Raw genomic sequence first — 20,904 nt, 5'->3', positions numbered from 1 at the left:
AAAAAATAGATTTAATAGGGAAACTGTATACATTTTAATTGATGATTTTGAAAAATCAGTGTTTTACCCAAAAAACAAATTTGGAAAAGAGACTATATCAGCTGAAAAGCACATTCTTGCGTTTTTATGGTAGTATACAAATTGATACCTATATGAACACAAAAAAGCGTTAACGATTACCAAGAATCAATTCTCAAACGATTACGAAGTCAGAAATCATACAGAGGTTATGAAATGAGCACTAGAATTTGATGCGTGTTCGATTTAATTGCATGCTCAGAGTGTTTCGGGCAAAACTTTGTAGCACTCGTGGCGAACTTTACGTCATAGCAGTGCGCACTACACGTTCATAATGCATATAAATCGAAATCGTCATTAGGTAATAAAGTAATAAAGGACAACCGGCAACAGCGCCAAATCGAATAGTACTTGTAGACGTTTATTGGTGGCGTCCCTGTGGCGTCTTATTTCACGTTTTTGATATCGCAGCCATTTCGTGTTGTATTACGGCGACGTTACTTTTTAGTCCTAAAGTTTAAGTTTTTCTGATTTTTGTCTCCAATATTTATAATAAACTACAATGAGTGATCGTGAGGTAAGTGTTTTAATAGTTTTGGTGTATAATAAATTTACTTTTACATTCTTATTTGTAATTATAAATTTCGAATCCACCGGCGCAGCGTACTAACGCGTGTCTGGCGTCGGTAAAAATTTGTCATCGATTTAAGTGTAAAGTACAGCATTATAGTCTTTAAATAGATTGACTTTTTAATTGTATTGATGAAACATTTTCTCGCTATTAGGGAAGTCGATCTCCTGGCCATAAAACAAAGAATGACCACTCACCACACGCGAGGCGGGAAGATTCACCAAGAAACCACAAGGGTAAAAGTTATTCAAGGTAAATTTTCTATTTTGCTTATATCAATGATAATGATGTCACTATTAAGATACCCACAAAAATTAAATGAGAAATTAAAATCTATTGTGTAATAGGCCTTATTTTTATAATTGCATGATGTATTTTGTAATATGATTTCGGCACATAATCACAATTAGTCAATGTATCAACGATGTGATTTTTTTTTTTTTGATAGAACTCGGCACATAAGTAAATGTTTAGAGAAGTGCCAAACATGCTCCATAGGTCACCAAATTCGGCATTAAGAGTACATTTTACAGAATAGGGGTAGAAAATTAGGAGGACATTATATTAGCTGTTGTTTACATGAATTGATATGTGAGATTGAGATAAATATGTACATGTGTAATCACAGGGCTCTTATGAATTGGTAGGAATTTCCATTGCATCAATATATTTAGTTGTTACCAGTTTAATTTATTAGTGTAACATTTGTGATAATCAAGTGTTAAAGAAAATAGATGCGACTTATTGTATACAGAATGTGAGACAAACTGGATCAGTTTTACATGAGAACAACAATTTTACATACAATACAGAATGTTAAGAGCCAGTTATCTTAAAAACCCTTCCATTAAAATCCATGTATTAGATTCTTTCAAAAATCGCTGGCGATCATTGCCAGGTTTATCGCTACCTTAAAAATCAAAGACTTGAATTCGATTTAGTATAATCTTGCTTCCTTAACAAGTTATTAACCTTAAAAAAACACATTTTTTTTAAACGTTACGTTAAGTGGTGCATTTCACCTTTTAGTATACTTTTTTGTTTAAGTAATTTCAAGAAATATTTTGTTTCGTGTTTCGTCAATATCTATGCTAAGGTATAATGTTGGCGACTGTCTTAGATTAAGAAAAATTGTCTTGTTCCAAAAATCCCCCCATTTCAAATGTTATCAAAATATCTTTAAATGTGATAGAATTCTCTAAAAAAAATGAGTCAGTTTTTTTTAAGGCTGATCATTTCCAAAGGGAACAATTTCAATAAAAAAATTTCAGTTATTATAATTTTGCTTTTTATTATTAATATAATTTTGTCAATAAAGTATCTAGAATTTGTCAATAAAACAATATATTTAATTAATAACACAGGCACACAAAAAAAAAAATGTCAAGACCCAGAGGGTAGACCCCCCCCCTAGCCCTCCGTTTTTGGGGTTGCTGAAACCAAATATGACCATTAAAAAAAAAATTAACTAGCAATTTCCTTGTTACCACCCCCATACACCCCCTTCTGGGAGTTGAAATGTTGATTCTCATACAAAGTCCAGTAGGGTGTCTATTTCTATGTTTTCTGGGCCACTAAGAACGAAGAAGACTACCAAAAATGAATTAGCACCCTCGTTACCCCATAGCGTCTCTTTACCACCCCGTACACCCCTTTCTGGGAGTTGAAATGTCAATTCTCATACAAAGTCGAGTAGGGTGTGTATTTCTATGTTTCCTGGGCCACTAAGAACGAAGAAGACTACCAAAAACCCCCTCGTTACCCCCTAGCGTCACTTTACCACCGCCATACACTCCTATATGAGGGTTGAAGTGTCAATTTTCATACAAAGTCGAGTGGATTGTGTATGCCTACGTTTTCTAGATCGCTGAAAACAAAAGTGGGTGACAAAGGGTGCTGAGGGTTGACGAGGGGATTGTATTCATTTTCGGTAGTCTTCTTTGTTTTCAGCAGCCTAGAAAATGTAGGCATACACAACCCACTCGACTTTGTATGAAAATTGACACTTCAACCCCCACAAAGGGGTATATGGGGGTGGTAAAGTGAAGCTAGGGGGTAGTGAAGAGATATAATTCATTTTTGGTAGTCTTCTTCGTTCTTAGTGACCCAGAAAACATAGGAATACACACCCTACTGGACTTTGTATGAGAATTGACATTTCAACTCCCAGAAGGGGGTGTATCGGGGTGGTAACGGGGAAATGGCTAGTTAAATTTTTTTTATGGTCATATTCGGTTTTAGCGAACCCAAAAACGAAGGGGCAGGGGTTGTACCTTCTGGGTTTAACATTTTTTTTTTGTGTGCCTGTGAAATGAATCCAACCCCCTCGTCAACCCTCAGCATCCTTTGCCACCCACATTTGTTTTCAGCAGCCTAAAATACGTAGACATGCACAACCCACTTGACTTTGTATGAAAATTGACACTTCAACCTCCATAAAGAGGTGTATGGGGGTGGTAAAGTGACTCTAGGGGGTAACGAGGGGGTCTTATTAATTTTTGGTAGTCTTCTTCGTTCTTAGTGGCCCAGAAAACATAGGAATACACACCCTACTTGACTTTGTATGAGAATTGACATTTCAACTCCCAGAAGGTGGTGTATGGTAACGGGGAAATGGCTAGTTAAATTTTTTTTAAATGGTCATTCGGTTTCAACGACCCTAAAAACGGAGGGCTAGAGGGTCTACCCTCTGGGTCTTGACATTATTTTTTGTGTGCCTGTGTAATCAAAATTTATTTTGTCTCCTTCAAAATAAGCTTCATTTGAAGCAGTACACTTTTCCAACAAATAACCCAGTCGTCAAAGGACTTTTTAATTAATATTCCGGTATGGACTTAAACTTCTACAGAGATTTTAGTTTTATGGCCTTTATCGACTTGAAACGTGTTCCATGATGTTGTAGTTTGAGTTTGGAAAAAGAGGAAAAAGTCAACAAGGGCCATGTCTGACGAATACGGTGCCTGCTGGATGACATTCGTTGCGTTTTTGGTCAAAAATTCATTCACAATTAATGCTATGTGTGATGCAAAATCCAAGAATTGTGTGGACTACACCAGGATAGTCAAAGAAAACAGTCAACTTGACTGATTTTTAATCGACTGACATGGTTTTTTTTATTTCGGCTCATTAGAAAAGCGCTATTCCGAAGCTTGTTTGCATGTCAAACTTATAAACCGATGTCTCATCACCCGTTATGATGCTTTGTATTAATGTAAAGTCCAAACTAGCTTGATCGCCTTGATCAAGCATGTCTTCAGCAACATGTTCGCGATGCTCTTTTTGAAGAAAATTCATCTCTTTTGCAACCAGCCCTTTTGCAATGCATTTCATACCCAAAACATTGACTACTATTGGAACGAACTGATTTGTGAGATAGTTCAGTTCATATACCAGCTCTCTCAAACTATAATGATGGTTTGCAACTACCATTTTCTTCACTTTATGGATGTTTTCTTCCAGTTCACTTGAGTTTTCGATAAAACTCAATAACACACGTTGGGTTGACTAACAAAATTAAGAGCTGTAAACAAACTACTTAACAGATCGTGCTCAAACTCAAACTTCGCGAGTAGAGAACATTGCTACCAGTATCAAAAAGGAAATTTAAATCTACTTTACACGGAATTTTTAAATTACAAATTCCGGTAACTTATTTGACAGAATGCAGGGCATTATTGCATTTCTAAATTCCATAAATAAATTGAAACCATATACATATATTGTTTAATAATGTTTTAAAATTTTGTTATCCCGTAATTATGTAATATAAAAAGTATTTATGTGTGTATAGGAGTCCAAGCAGAAGCAGAAAAATTTCTTATAGAGATGGTGATCGTGACAGAGAAAGGCGCAGAGACAGGGAAGATCGGGAAGATAGAGATAGAGTATACAGGTAAAATATATGTTAATAACTTTTGCGAATTACAAGAATTTATTTTTTTCTGAATGTGCAGCATAACATTTTTTTGTAATTAACCACTTTTTCACCTTTGAAAATTGAACATAAGTTTTTGAAGAGATGGATTGTCAGATTATTAAAAAGTCGAAAGTTGAGTAAATTAAATTTGGAGTATGGTATTATATTTTTTAAAGTTGGGTGTCAATTACTTCTAATTCAGAACTTCTACAAGGTTTTCCTTAATGAAAGTTAACACAAAAAGTTCTAATGTACCAGGGGTCAATTCCAGCTCCTTACGAAGATATAGCAGCTTGAAGTTGACTTGTCATTTTTCTTTTTTCTTTTTTTGGTCTAGTAAATGTAGTATAATATTGAACACAGAAATAGTTTATTTTTTTAGTTCACAACTCATTGATTTTAAAGTAACCATCTTTAGTGTTTAGAAATATTTATTTACATGTGAAGATAAACATCAGTTTTTTTTTAATTTTTCTTAAACCATGTTCTTTACTTTTTCAATGGCAATAATTTTTTCAGTTACCCTCTGTCTTTCATGCTACAAAGACAAAAATAACATTTTCCAAGAGATAACTAAAAAAGTACCTTCCGTTTTTTTTTGTGACACTGAATACAATTACAGTACATTCTCATTGATCCGGCACTATTAAAAACCTAAGAGTACTGGAAAATTCGAATTAAGCAAATATGTATAATATAAACAGTATTAAATTAAAAAACGTTATTTTTAATTGTTTATTAACAAAGAGATTGGTCCATTATACATACCTACATATTACATTTGGATGTGCATATATATCAGGGTTCGTAGCGGCCGGGAAAACCGGGAATACCGGGAAAAGTCAGGGAATTCGTTATTCTTCATAAAAAACAGGGAATAGTCAGGGAATTTTAAAAATATTCATGAAAGTCAGGGAATTTGATGTTTGCAACTGGGGTCCTGGGTTCTTGAAAGAGAAAAATATTTGTGGTTTTGAAACCTTTATAAGAGGTTCTTAGAGTATAAAAAGATTATGGGCTCCAGTTGAGAAAAAATTTAATGCATAAACACCAATTAGTATGTAAAAATGAACTACAAGTGACCTGGATTTTATTTTGAAAGTCAGGGAAAACCTGGAAAAGTCAGGGAATTCATTCTTACTTTTGAACTATGAACCCTGTATATGTATATTGTAATGTTTTTATTTTTCTGTAAAATAATCTTTCAACTAAACTACAACTATAAACTGTATTCTTCAAGGATAGTAGACAAACGCGGAAAAAATAATGCCGAATTACTGTAATAGCAAAATTGTTTACCAAATTTGGTACTGTTTTAGAAGATATATAAAAAAAATTCATCTTCCTTTTCAAGCTGCTGTATTTTCCAAGGCATATACCTATCTGGGAAATCTGGAAATATTGGGAATTCCATAGATTTGAAAATACTTAAGAAAATCAAGGAATTTCTCAAAATATAGATTTTTTTAAATTAACAATTGCAATTGGTTTTTATTTATAAAGGGTTAGTGTCTATACTACTGTATTGTATGTTTGTTGGTTGACTGCCATTAAGAATTAGTTTATACTAATATTCTCATTTGCATTTTATTTTTTTTATATAAAATTCAAACAAAGGGGCAGTATTTTCCTGTGGAATGTTGCTAACCATTAAACTCTGCACTACTTTGTCCAATAAACTTTTCATTATCTCTAGTTCGATTTTATTCAACCAATTAGGAGAAATTAATTCACCTGATTCTGAGTCAAACACGGGTACAATATTGGTTCTAATCATACTTGATGACGAACTTGTTAATGACGGCTGCAATGTTGACCGCTGCTGCTGTTGTTGAACTTGTTTCACACTTGCCGGACCGGCTGGCTCTCACACGTAATTTAATTTTCAAACCTGTTTGGCCGATATTAGTCCCAGTTGCATTTTTATCACAAGAGATGGATTGTAGACGCATTGCAATTATGTGGCTTAGCTACTGCCGACGATGTCGCAATAAAAAAAAAAAAAAATATCCCAAAAATATGAAAAGGCTATAGTTTTGTCCCACTGGACAGGTCTGGTTTCAACCAGTGATATAAAGAATTCAATCTCTACTTCTAGCGAACAAACATTTTTGGTGATTATTTCCTCAATCCTCACTTTCTTGGATTTTTTTGTGTCTGTATCTGAGCTGGTACTACTTTCAAGATTTTCATGTCCTTTCTTNTAACCATTAAACTCTGCACTACTTTGTCCAATAAACTTTTCATTATCTCTAGTTCGATTTTATTCAACCAATTAGGAGAAATTAATTCACCTGATTCTGAGTCAAACACGGGTACAATATCGGTTCTAATCATACTTGATGACGAACTTGTTAATGACGGTTGCGATGTTGACTGCTGCTGCTGTTGTGAACTTGTTTCTAAGCGTCGTTTCACGCTTGCCCGGCTACCGGCTAGCTCTCACATGTAATTTAATTTTCAAACCGGTTTAACCGATATTAGTCTCAGTTGCATTTTTATCACAAGAGATGGATCGTAGAGGCATTGCAATTATGTGGCTTAGCTACTGCCGACGACGTCGCAATAAAAAAAAAACAAAATATCCCAAAAATATGAAAAGGCTAAAGTTTTGTCCCACTGGACAGGTCTGGTTTCAACCAGTGATATAAAGTATTCAATATCTACTTCTAGCGAACAAACATTTGACATAGTTGCGTACAAATATTTAAAAAAATAATTGACACGTCTTGTTCTTTTCAATTAAACCGGACGACTGAACCCAGCAAGCACCCGGTAAGTGTGAAAGCGTCAATACAAAACTACGCACTACTACCAGCCGGGCTGGTAGTGGTGGTGACCGGCTACAAACCGGCGGCTGCTCGCCGGTTAGCTCCTTCCGTCACTTGTGAAAGCTGCCATAAGACTGTACTTTGCTGCCGGGTAACTGGATCCGGTTAGCCGGTTCCGGCATGTGTGCAACGAGTGTAACTCTTCACAAACCTTTTTGGTGATTATTTCCTCAATCCTCACTTTCTTGGATTTTTTTGTGTCTGTATCTAATCTGGTACTACTTTCAAGATTTTCATGTCCTTTCTTTGACCTTTCAGATGTATATTTATGTTTACGGGTTGTCTTTTGGACATGGTATTCTGTCACACTATCACTACTCATCACGAAAACACTAACTTCGAATTCCACTTCTGAATTTGCATCGACACTTTTGGATTAATCAAAATGCTTTTCACTGAACCACAATTTATTTTATAAAACACATCTTGTACAGCAGAAGAAAATATAATAATCTGATAAATTAACGGATAATACCAAATGTATAAGTTACATAACGCACTTTTTATTCTACAAAGAAATTAAATCTGTGAAAACAATACCACAGCGTGTATTATCATTGCCTGAAATATTTTAACATGCAATAAAACAATTTTTAATTAGAATGTGAACTACATAATGGGTTGATTAAGGACATTATTTTATTAGGCCAAAATTAAAAATCACATTTTTCAAAAAATATAAGGCTTTATGAGCCAAATTCTCAATTTATTTTGACTAAATTTAAATTTTCATATTAAGAAAAAAATCTAAATAGGTCAGTTTTTAATTTTTTTTGTTTTTAGTGGCGGTGTTTTTATTTTTAATTTGAGTTCCTACCATGCGAAGATTTTTAAAAGTATTTTCCAAAATCAACTTAAATCTACACAATTTATATGTGAACAAAGCAAAATAAAAATTACATGGTAGGAACAACTGTATAATATTCCAATTTGGCGTCAAACACTAGTTCCGTTTCCTCCTTTCCTTTTATTTTCTTTTGTTTTATTAACTCGCACACACGCACTTGTTATTCAAGAATATATTTATTTTATATAGAACTACTACACCAGTTTACATATTTAGTTGTATTAATAATCCCTTAAAGTTCAGTAATACATATTTTATGATGATCACAATTTTTATAATAATCACTGTTAAACATTTACGCGGTAGGTAACGACGAAAAAGATAGGAAATTATTATTGGAAAATGGAAACCTGAGAATACTAGGTAATTTTTTTGTCAAAATTTACTATTCACCATCTTCGTAAGAATTGGCCATTAGTTCGTTGGAACTTTTTGTGTTAATTTTTTCCAAAGAACATCTTGTAGAAGTTTGGCAGTTGAATTAAGTGATGCCTTTCATACACATTAAAAAATAGACAATTTTGTTTAGTTTCTATTACAATTTGGAATGATGTTTGTTCCAAGAAAATTTTCCATTTCTTTTTTATTTTACGCTACATTATATGTTTTTTACATTTCTTATCATGTTCATTAATTCATCATTCAAAATCATCTGTCTGTAATCTACCAATAACTAATGTTATTTTTCTTTTGTATAATATTATTAATTATAAATAATTATAATATTTAATTTCTTAAGCCTTGTACACACTAGGGCAAATTTGTATCGGCATAGTATCATTCTGTCTCAGAACAAGTCTTAGCATATGCGGCATATTACTGACGATAAGAATGGATGTAGCAAAATTGCCCCTAGTTTGTATAGGACATTAAAGTGTTATGCTGAATTATTATGCTTGAGTGAATTAACTGCATTTTACTGTGAGATGTTTCTGACTGTAACTTGTAGCACATTATTGGACTAAGGCGTTGTCTGGGTTGAAACCGAAACCATCATTTCTTTTTTTATTTTTATGCTTGCTATGTAGTAAGTTAATATATAGAGCACATCTGGTTGTGTGGCTACACATAACATAAGGAACATTTTTAAACATGTGCGATTTAGATTAGACTTAATTTGACCTTTCAGGTCGCGGAGTCGATCACGCTCAGACAGACGTTACAAGTCCTCGAGATATTCGCGAAGTCATTCGCGATCTCCGGGATACGGCCGACGGTCACACTCACATAGCCCTATGTCTAGTCGCAGGCGTCACATGGGAACACGCGACAATCCTAAGCCCTCTAGATGTCTTGGAGTTTTTGGACTAAGCGTTTATACTACTGAAGATGAACTGTATCACATTATGTCAAAATACGGACCAGTTGAGAGAGTACAAGTTGTAATCGATGCTAAGGTAAGTTTTTGGTAATTTAGATGTCTTAGTAGTTTATAAATTTGAATTTATATTTACCTTATTTACATTTACATAATGACAAAAATGTGTGAGTGATCCGTACAGGTTTGTAATTTATTTCTACACAACATGATGAGAAATAAATACTCGTAGAAACATAATTCTGAACAGATCAACTATAAATAATCAAAAATCCGTTAAGAGAAAGGGCATGCCAATAACCTATTATACCAACGCTAATTTACCTAATACATCTCTGTAAAGTAAAAGAGAACTGCTCTCTGCCACAATTTGCAAGTAGTCGCTAAATAAAAAAAGGTATGAGGGTTGTCTTTTATATTATTTCGGGAAAGGATCATTGTGCTGCCATCTGACAACTGACGTCCCATGTCCCTCTCGTAAAGTTAGACTTTTTGTCAGTATACATACTCAGAACGTTTTGATATACATGGGCTATTTATGTTGTTTACAGTGACTGAAAAAATTAATCTTGGCCAAAAAATGGAATTAAGTTAATATTTCCGTGCAATATTTTTTACAACTTTCAACGTGGATTATCTCAACAACAGTGCGTTGATGAACTTAAATCGACTTTTGGCAATGAAGTACCATCAAAAACTACTTCAATCTTGGCTGTGGTTCCCTCATTGACAAATTTTGTGAAGATTGTATAAAATTGGTTGTTGTTCTGGAAAACATTGATATTGTGTTTGAACTAATATTGAAAGATCATCATGTGATATCGTAACAGGTGATGAATCATGAATCTGTGCCAGTGTCAGCCAGAAAGTAAACATAGTCAACTGTATGGGTCTTTCAGATGAAGATCCAACAAAAGTTATTCACACACAAAACACTTGTAAGCAAATGGTCGTCTGTTTTTTTCGGAAAAACTGAACATGTGGTGACTACCATTAGTGCTACGTTAGTTGGTCAACTCTGAATGGTACACAACCATTTATTTGTCAGAAGTCTTTGGAAGAAACCAACTGCTGAAGACCCATCATTCTCCACTTGGCCATTGCGGAAACAAGAGACTGAGAACTGACAAAGACGAATTGATAATTCGTCATACAGAGCTCATTAGGCACCCAGTGACTTTTTTATTCTTGTGCATCAAAAATAAATTACGAGGTCTGAAAAAATGGTTGATGCGTTCAAATCCATTTTTAGAGGTACTTCAATCGGATTGGAAAATTGTTTTAATGCTTGCAAAAATATATTGATCTTCATGGAGAATATTTTGAAAAAAATAAAGCCGTATACGATGATTAATTTCTGTATATCCAAAATATAATATAATAAATCTACTGATAAGAATATTTTTCATCGTGTATAAAAAAAAAATGTAATGCTCAAAATGTATTATTTACTCTTGAACCTTAATAATAATTTATTACAGTAGAACGACTAGTATTTACTGCATGAAAACTGGTATTTATTATTATCTTAATTTAATTTTTAGACTGGCCGCTCCAGAGGATTTTCATTTGTATATTTTGAAAGTACCGAAGATGCTAAAGTAGCTAAAGAACAGTGTTCAGGAATGAAGATAAATGGTAAAAATATTAGAGTTGATTATTCAATAACGGAAAGGGCACACACACCAACACCAGGCATATATATGGGAAAACCTACATAGTAAGTAGAAATTTTTATTATATATTTTTTGAAAAAACTGAAATAGATTTAATTTCTAACTTAGTTATTATGTAAATTCGTAAATAACCAGGGATCGGAAAGATCCTTTTTGTTTGTTCTTGAAAATCTTGAAATATAAATTACAAAACTTGCAAAGACATTCAACATACCGGACTGGCCATATCTTTATTTCCGATACAAAGTTTGTAAATTATATAAATATTTCACCAGTCACCCCTAATAATTCTGACTCCGCCCCCATATCATTTGTTTAACTTGATTCCACCGAAATAAGGGAATAAAAAAATGCCATAAGAACTGCGCAAAACCTGCGGTTCTAAGCTCTCCTTGACTAGGTATTGGTTTATTGTCTCTGTCTTGCATTAGGAATTTGGGAACAACATACCTCTAAGATACGTACATACGGAAGATAGAATACTGGACAATAGTTACGTTTTTGATTTATTGCGATGGTATAAAGAGTATAAGCCACGGCCTGGAATTGACAGCAGTGTTGCCATACGTACAGTAATTACCCTATTTGTACGATATTTTTTTACAAGATGAGAGGTTTTGAATTCATACTAAAGCATTCCAACTTTATTACAAATTATTTACAACTTTTAGTAAAAATTAAAATGCTATTCTAAAATAAAATGAGTGGTAAATCTTAAGCAAAATAATGAATTATTTTCAAATGCTTATTATTAACTAATAAGGTGTTCAAACAAACCACCTGCTTGAGCTTCACAATACCCTGTCGTATAATTCTTGATGAACATCAACAAGTTGCGTTAAATGACCTCATAAAATGAAGTCGCAGGGTGTCAGATCTGGAGATCGAGGAGGCCAAGGTATGATACCTCTTGTGGAAATAAGCCTTTCAGGAAAAGATTGTTCCAAATAATCTTGAACTGGCCTTGCGTTGTGTGCAGAACATCCGTCTTGCTGAAACCAAATTTCCTCAAAATTTACATCCAAGTTTCGTACAGTTAGTATTTTGTAATAAATGCAAATTTTTCTTAGCATTTAAGTTATCATCAATAAAAAAGGGACCCACAATATTATCGCATAAAATGCCAACCCAAACATTTACGTTTTGAGGGTACAGCATTCTTAATGGTATACTTAAATGCTTGTTTTCCCGGGACCAATATTAGACCACTGAAAGATTATGACGGCCAAGTAGGGAAAAAGATGATTCGTCTGTAAATAAAATCTGCCTAGTAAATTCATTATTTTCATCTATTTTTTCCCCTAATGGATTCACAAAACTCCATACGCCTTATTTGATCACTGGGAATAATTTCTTGAGAAGTTTGCATTTTATAGGCTTTATAACCGTTCTCTTTTAAGATGCGACGAACCGTACGACTTGGCATGTCAAGTTCTTCGGAAATTTGGGAGGAACACGGCCCACTTACTTCCATAAAACCACCTCTTTTTCTCTCCTTGCTTCAGGAATTTGATGAGATTCCTGATTGCTACATTTCGTACACCGATTAACACATCTACACTCCTCAAACTTATGAAAAATATTCAAAACAGTTGTAGCAGTGGTCACTGATTCGTCGGGGTATGAAAATATAAATTGACCAAAGACTTCCTCTGCACTTTCTGCACGACAATACCATTTAATATTAATTTTTTGTTCCGCACTACACCATTTTTATTTTGTAATATTCCGTCTACTTCAAAGGTTTGAGTGGAATAATAATAAAAATAAAACTAAACAAACAGCAAAGCGCTTTAAGTATTGGGTCGATTCACGAAAAATGCAATGGGGCACGTGCGTTCCCACAGCCAGCCAATTATGAGAGTCCGAGTCGCAGCCTCGATGAGATATGTCATGTCCAACCCCTTCCACCCTAAGTTGATAGGGGAGATGCATGTAATTTACTTGGCCAGACCGGTATAATGAAAGCTTTAAAAAAAATACCAAACATATGTTGTATTTTAAATTTAGTAGTCATTACATAAAAATCTAAAAATAAGCAAATTGGTTCAGTATACTGATTTTGAATGTGCTTCGGAGTTGCTTTGGAGTCGTCTATTTTCTTTTCAGTGCATTATAAAATATCAAAATATGTGCAGTTAGAGTTTTGAAATTAACGTTTAAATTTAAAGTTTTAGAAAATGGTATTGGAACTGCAATTATGTACAGTCATATTCACTTTCCACTATATTCTTGAGTTTTTGAAAAATATTTTTAATTGATCTGTTATTACTGGTCTCTTTCTTTCATTATAACTTGAATTATACAAGAATGCTTAATAATAATATGTGCCAAATAAATCACGGGATTAACTGATGGCTTACAGTAGCCTATTGGTTGATATTTGGGGACAAATTTAAAATCTTAAATTTATTTAAAGAAAATTTCCTATAAAGTTTCTTGGGAGAATTTCTAAAACCATTGAAAGAAGCTTTTCCAAAGGATTAAAATTTCTTTTCTTTTTTCTTTATTTTTGGGTATTTTGCCACCTGTGAAAAAATTTAAAAATTTCTGAAATAAACCCTAGCGCCAAAAGGATCAGTCAAGGGTTATTGTTTTGAAATAAACACCACTTTATATTGCTCACTTTAAAACAACATTTCGAAAATTTATTTGTTTCCGTCTTCTGAACTTTTGACTTTTCATTTTAGTTACTTTGACAATTTAAAGTGTTAAAAACAGATTTTCGAAACGTCAACAACTATTTAAAGTGCACGATATGAAGTGATGTTTTTTTGTTTTTTATATTTGTCTGCTTTTTTGAGTGTGAGATTTTTTGTTTAGGCAAAACTATTTTCATAAAAATTACCCTTGAATGATCCTTTTCGCACAAGGGTTGATTTCATTAACCCTTTCGCTGCGCAATACGTCTGAACGTAGCTACCGTGCCGTGCGCGAAAGTTTATCGCGTGCGAATATATACGTCTGGAGCAGTTAGACCACTTATAGTTTTACATTATGTTGTGTTAAATTACGATTTACGATAAATTTTACGATTTTATTTTGAATAAAATACAGTATATGTACTAAATAGAAACTGAAAGAAACATGAACAATCTTGGTATTATTACCAGTACCTCTTTTCATAAAAATATTTGTCACAATCGGTATAAGCTCGCCCGCAAAAATTCGACTTACCAATTGCAATAACCCAATCACTAATGCGCATGTTTGCGAATATATATACGGTTTGAGCAGCCTGATCCAATTTAACTATTCATGCGAATTAATACGTCTGGAGCAGTTTGAACCCTATAAATTTTTAGCGAATATATACGTCTGGAGCAGTGAAAGGGTTAATTTTAAATTTTTTCCCAACTGGCATAATAATAGTCCACAGTACAGCCCCCCCTGGAAAGTTGATTACCACATACCTTATAACTCCTGAGGTGCATCCTTTTGACGAGTCTACCACACTTTTCCTCTGCAACTTTTCTCGATTCCTCCGCTTTTCCATTTGGAAAAGTCCAAATACATGGCAATTTCCCGGGATCTTGAAAAGTCAAGACCACATCTTTTATTTTTAACTTCAGTTACTGGAAATTTTGTTGCAAATGCCGATTTAAATTTGTCCGATAGAAATTCTTCCGACATTGACGTGTCTTCCGGTCGAAACATGTCAAAATAACAGGGTATTGAAAATCAATTAACACATTTCTATCGTGTGTTATTTTTGTCCGACATGTGGTAATCGATTTATCATACCCCTTGAAAATACCGATTTTCAGCTGTCGGACTGAAAAAATGCGGCTTGAAATTTGTCGGGCAACAATACTTTTTGACTGAATTAATTATTTACAATTAATTTTACTAAAAATTACCTATGTGGTAATCTAAAACGATGGTCTTTAGTGTCAATGAGTAGGTTTGCCATGGTTCTCCTCTCATCACCCTAACATATGAAAATGTGTATAGCAGTTGTCTGTCATTTGCCGCAGACATCTGGACAATGGTTCTGTACCACCACCCATCCCATTACAATTTTTTTGTGAAAAAAGAACCTTTTGAACGATAAAGTATAATTGATATATTTTTGTTTTGTTTGCATTTTAGTGAACCCAATCGGAATTATCTTACATTTCCAAAAAATATTATAAACATGTCAAAAATGGAACAAAGTTATTCATAAATGAGACGTATCATAAAGTATTTTGAGGTACAGGCATGCCATTTTGACATATTTTGAAATAATCCGCTTTAAATTTATCCTGATCTTTTCTAATCGCTAATATGTCATATCTATGTCACTGATTAGAGTTGGGACTTTTTTCAATATCTTCATTCAAATCAATCATTCTGATAGTTAGGATGTACCTAAATTATCCAAAAGAGGCTTTTATTTTCTTTATATGCTGCGAAAGGAAATACGGCTCTTTTTTGGTACATTAAAGCAGAAGTTTCTGAGGAGAATAGTAAGTTTGCTTTTGAGTCAAAGCAGGCTTTAAAGGCCTTCTCAAACATGTCCAAATGAATATTTTAAAAATGTCGAAAGGTAAAATTCGAATTTTTAAACATCTCTATTCTTGCTGTTAAACTAGACAGTAAAAAATATATTTTTATTTTTTTGCAGCAAATACAGTGACCGCTATGATAGGCGAAGGGACAGAGAGTAAGTATTATTGAAAATCAAATTTTATTGGTTTAAATTTTACACAATATTTTTTTTTCTGTCTATACCCAAAGAATAGAAGACTGCATGGTAATGTACAAAATGTGTACAGAACTTAATTAAATTTAAAAAAGTACTAAAGGCGAATTTGTAAACTTTTTCCATTGCTATTCCTATTACCTGGGAAATGTGGCTGGTTGTTTCTGTCAAATAAATTTAAAAATTCCTCCTAAATATCGTATTTGATATTGAAAATCTAGATTTGCAAAAGATCACCCTCTTGTACAAGATTCTTTACTGATGATTTACTGGAAACAACTACTCTACTGGCTACATGACCTGACTAGCATTGATTGAATTATACCAGCGACACCTAATAAACGGTAAACAATAATTAATAATTAAATGAAAACAATATTTCTAATTATTATTAATTTAAGGACATACCTAAAATATTTTATTCATGTTATTCTAACCATCAACCCTGACAAAGACTGAATTATAAAAATAGCCACAATAGTTAAGAAATCGTAAATCATTTCTGTATTTTACTTTAGGTTTGCTTTTTTAAGTGGCATCCTTACAAATGGAACTAATAAATATTAATAGAACAAAATTGTATATAAAACACAAAACTTTAAAAAAATATCTCCACTTGCAGAATTGTCTGATGCGGTGTAGCATAAGTTGAGCCACCTATTTAAATACCTCAAAATTAATTCAGTCTGATAGTAAAAAATTTTTTAATTATCTTGAATTAACTTAAATACCTTTCACAAATAAATTTAAAAATACAAAAGGTAATGCAGCGTTATTACAAAAAAAAATAGGACTGATTATTGATAAATCAATATAATAGAACATTTCCTAGGTAGTGAGAACTATAACGGCAACAAAAAAAGCTTATAAAGCGACACTAATTAATTTGTTTTATGATATGATCAAGTTTTTATTTTTGTCATAGTGATTATTATGGCAGAGGTTCCAGATACAGCCACCGTCGATCTCCTTCGCCATATTATAGAAGGCGCCGCTATGATAGATCAAGATCTCGCAGTTACTCGCCCCGTAAGTAACATTTTTAATTAACACTTTTGTTTACAAGAACATAAAGGAATATGATTATACGTTCCACTTTTTTATTCTAGAGAAATATATTATTAACAAAATGTTTTTCCAGATTTTTTTTGTCTAATTTGAAAAAATAAAAAATAAGATCACAAAAATTTTCAAAACATCACAAGAATTATGTTGATTTTAATGACGGAAAAATTTTACTAAATTGTAATGTTGCTGAAATTAATGTTGTGCTCAAATATGTAATTACTGAAAAAAAAATATGAGACGTATATGAGAATATATTTAGAAATTTTTATTTTTCAGTATTGACACATTGCAATAGATTGTTTACAATAGTTTGCAATCATATAAGTCATTCTAGACTTCACATGAGATTATTATGTCGCTACTTGGAATAATCTCTTCTAACTAAAATAAATAAATATAAAAATAAAATATGGAGAAAAATTTAAAAATTTTACTTTGTCTACAGTCCAGCTAGAAATGCTTTCGGATTGAAGGATCTAAAAAAATACATTCTGTAAACAGGATAATCGTATTATATCTGGTTCCAAAATTTTCAATTTAGTTAGAGAATGAAAATGTATTAGTTTTTTCAGTTATTTCTTGTGAAACACAATCAACTGATTTTTACAAATGAAAAGTTTTATCTTCAGCTAATTTTTGAATCTGAAATGTGAGTACGTTACCGTTAGTATAAGATACTTGCGTGCGCTTCTTTAACAATTGTTTTTTTATTATGTAAGTAATGTATTAGTTTATGTGAATTAAGCTCTGTTTTCTGATTATTTGAGCTGTTTAGAATTTTTGGGGGTGAAAGTTTATAACATAAAATATTTACAAACTTTTAGAAAAAAAAAAAATTATTGCAAATAAATATTTGTAAATAAAATAAATATTTACTTAAAAAAACGCAGGTTGGATGGTTTTATTGAGGAAAATAAAACTTAAATTTTTAATATAAGAAAATGTACAACTCGAAAACAAAAAAAACTCAAAATGAAACTTAAAAACTCTACTGAGATCTGTTTTTTTTTTTTGTAAACAGCTGTAAATCACACGTTTGTCACACGGGCTAATGAACAAATAATTTGATTGGTGACTAAGCAAGCAGCAAGCTTTGCAAGTAAAATGTCTGAGCAAAGAACGGGTTGTACATAATTATAATTTTCTCAACACTATTTTGCATGACAGGAGATCTGAGAATTTCAGATTTTGGCAATTACTTCTGCAAGTATTGGCATCATTTGTAACCTTTTCCAAAAAACAACTCGTACACAAGTGTGCTTAAAGATGAATCTACAGAGCCTTCTTAAGCAATTACAAGCCGTGTGACCCACAATTTTGTTTGAAACAATAATTTTATTTAATTCACGTTGGCAATTTAATTTTGGTAAAATTTAAAGTTATTGAAACAATAAGGTCAAGGTTATGTTAGAACACAAAATTCTGTTTCACTGACTTGTTATCGGTGTAATTTATCATGACATTTTACTCATCCCATCGCATTTTTAAATGATCTTTTTTATATATACTTTCAATCTTTGATTAATACCTACTCTCATTAATTCATAATTAAAGTGTTGAATCTTTTAAAAAAATTTTACACTTATTATTCTTGAGATTGGTGTTTTGCATTTGAACAAGTGGAATCGTAAATTACAAATTTCTTTACAACAAAAAGTAATTTGAGTTTCAAACTCAGTCCATTTTATAGAAAATTTGCGATAAAATGAGGGATAGTCTGTTATTTGTGCATTAATTCATATTTTGACAAACTGTAATTGAATCTATTAAAATGTATCGAATACCATCAGAATCTACATCATTAATTTCTTGAATTATGTCAGTTTCACTTAGTTCATCACTGATTGCTTTGTGATGCACTACCCACTCTTCAATATATTCTTTTATTAAGCTCTGATCCAGATTTTTACCCAAATTGGTATAATCTCTTCCAGTTCATTTTCTATCTCTGTAAGTTTTGGCTCAGTGATTTGTCTGGCTAACCTAGCTAATGGGATTTCTTCTTCTTCATCACTGTCACAAAACTTTTCTTCAAGTGTCGCAGGTGGTAATGGTTGTGCAAGCTTTTCCACAAATGGTTAAGACTACATCATAGTCGCTAGGTAGTCATTCTCCGCAAACTGTTAACTGGCGAATACCAAATCTCATTTTGAATTTATGAAGTCACCACGAGCTTGCCTTGAAATCTTCCCTTTGTGTTATTTGTTTATAGAAATTCATAGCTTTCTCCCATAGAATATCCCCAGAAATTGGAGAACCTAAAAAATAATACATACATGTTTTTCCTATTTTTTTTTTTTTAAACATGCTGATACCTGGATCTTATATTTCATACATTTTTATAACCTGTTTAAACAATACAAAAACTTACCTTTTGCTCTTTCTTGGATAAACCACGTAAATAAGACTTTTTCGACTTGGGTTTGAACTAAATTTTAAAGTTTTTCTGTCTGAAGGACCGACATCATTTTCATAGAGATATGCCATGAATTTTTCTTTGTTTTTCTTAATGTCAGAAACTGTAGCCTTCCCAATGCCATATTTGGCTGTAATAGTTGAATAGCTTACACCGGAATCTATATCTTTTAGAACTTGAAGTTTTTCTATTAAACCAGAGTTACGTGCTCTCTTTTTGACATTTCTTACTTCCAAAAAAACTTCAAAACTGTTACACAAAACACGACACGCAACAGGTTCTTCGCTATAGGCAAACAAACTGACATTGGGAGGACAGGCGGGAACGACTGCCGACTACGCACGTACGGATTAGCGTGTGTTCGGATTAAAGAGGTTGCACTGTATAACTATAATAAATTCAAACGTAATCTAGGTATTATTACCAGTAATTAATTTAACCGCTCTCTCAAAGTAGTTATTTCATATTTTTTTATAACAGAATAATACTTAATTCCACTCTTCAAATTGCAACATTATTTTGTTTCCATTTTTCATTTGTGATTGCAAACTGAAGAATATTTATATTCTATATTTAAATATATCTATTATATTTTTCACATATAACAATTATTGAATTTTCATTGTCTCTGGCCTGTACGTATATACAATGTCTACCAAATTAGTTATTGTGTCAATATGTTTCTACAAACAATATAATGGATTATTTACGCTCATACAAAAAAAAAAAACAAATTTCTGTTTTAGCAAAAACTTGCAAATTTAGTTCACGAACAGAAACTACAAACAAGAATCAAATTGTCATGAGCAAAATATCTACAAGTTTTTGTATATTATTATTAGTATATTTTGTGAACGAATGCAATTGTGTGTTTAAATGTTGAATTTGTGAATGACTATCTTATTATTTGATGAGGATTTATATATATTTGAGCTAAAATGTACCGAAGAAACACCTATTAGCTTTTTTCTTTATGTTCTTGTGAATTTATTTTCCTTGTGTTGATATTTGTTTTAATCCGTGTTTACTTCATATGAATTTCAGGTCGTTATTAAACTCCGTGGAGGTACTACGTATTTAAAAAGGACGCATTGTTTAGATGTAATAATTTTGTAGAGGGTTTATTCCATTTTATGTACAAATTACATACTGGAGATACATATTGAATACTGAAATAATTATTTCTCCTCACATTGGCATAAACTCTCTCTAATTTTATATTGTTTGATTCGCGTTAATTTTTTTTCCTGTTTATCAAAAAGTATGGCAAGATCGTGCCATTTATTGTAAATTTAACTAAACCAAAAAAAAAAAATCGAGAAATTTGAAGTTCATTATTAATGGAATGTGTTAGGTTTTATTTTTTTTAATTTATGAATGTGACATTTAGATAGTACCTAATAAATACATAATTCCTAGACTAATCTTTGTTTTTTGTGTTTTTTAAAAAGGGTTAAGAACAAGAGGTTTTGGATGAAATTGAAATTTTCTCAAGT

At 32.3% G+C, this 20,904-nt stretch overlaps 1 protein-coding gene across 5 annotated transcripts; it reads left to right on the top strand.

Moving 5' to 3' along the window:
- The first annotated feature begins 455 nt into the window (after window positions 1–455).
- LOC108915550 (transformer-2 protein homolog beta) lies at window positions 456–20,832 on the top strand. Of its 5 annotated transcripts, none has more exons than XM_018721614.2 (8): window positions 456–595; window positions 804–901; window positions 4,440–4,541; window positions 9,493–9,640; window positions 11,106–11,281; window positions 15,847–15,885; window positions 16,850–16,953; window positions 20,453–20,832. In XM_018721614.2, exons 1-8 carry the CDS (start codon window positions 581–583, stop codon window positions 20,461–20,463), a joined length of 693 nt encoding a protein of 230 aa, XP_018577130.1. In that variant the 5' UTR covers window positions 456–580; the 3' UTR covers window positions 20,464–20,832. The 5 variants fall into 5 exon arrangements, with proteins under 5 accessions (XP_018577130.1, XP_018577129.1, XP_018577128.1 ...); XM_018721613.2 differs by having other exon boundaries at window positions 9,487–9,640; XM_018721612.2 differs by having other exon boundaries at window positions 9,373–9,640; window positions 16,874–16,953.
- Window positions 20,833–20,904: the final 72 nt, after the last annotated feature.

The sequence above is a fragment of the Anoplophora glabripennis genome, unplaced genomic scaffold (assembly GCF_000390285.2).
Source record: "Anoplophora glabripennis isolate ALB-LARVAE unplaced genomic scaffold, Agla_2.0 scaffold1601, whole genome shotgun sequence".
Classification (NCBI taxonomy): Eukaryota; Metazoa; Arthropoda; class Insecta; order Coleoptera; family Cerambycidae; genus Anoplophora; species Anoplophora glabripennis.
Note: the sequence above shows the minus strand (reverse complement) of the source record. Positions and strands in the feature narration are given on the sequence as shown.

Coding starts and splice junctions, on each gene's coding strand:
- LOC108915550 (XM_018721610.2), top strand. Junction 4,542..9,372: donor GATAGAGATAGAGTATACAG/GTAAAATATATG, acceptor TTGACCTTTCAG/GTCGCGGAGTCGATCACGCT. Junction 11,282..15,846: donor TATATGGGAAAACCTACATA/GTAAGTAGAAAT, acceptor ATTTTTTTGCAG/CAAATACAGTGACCGCTATG.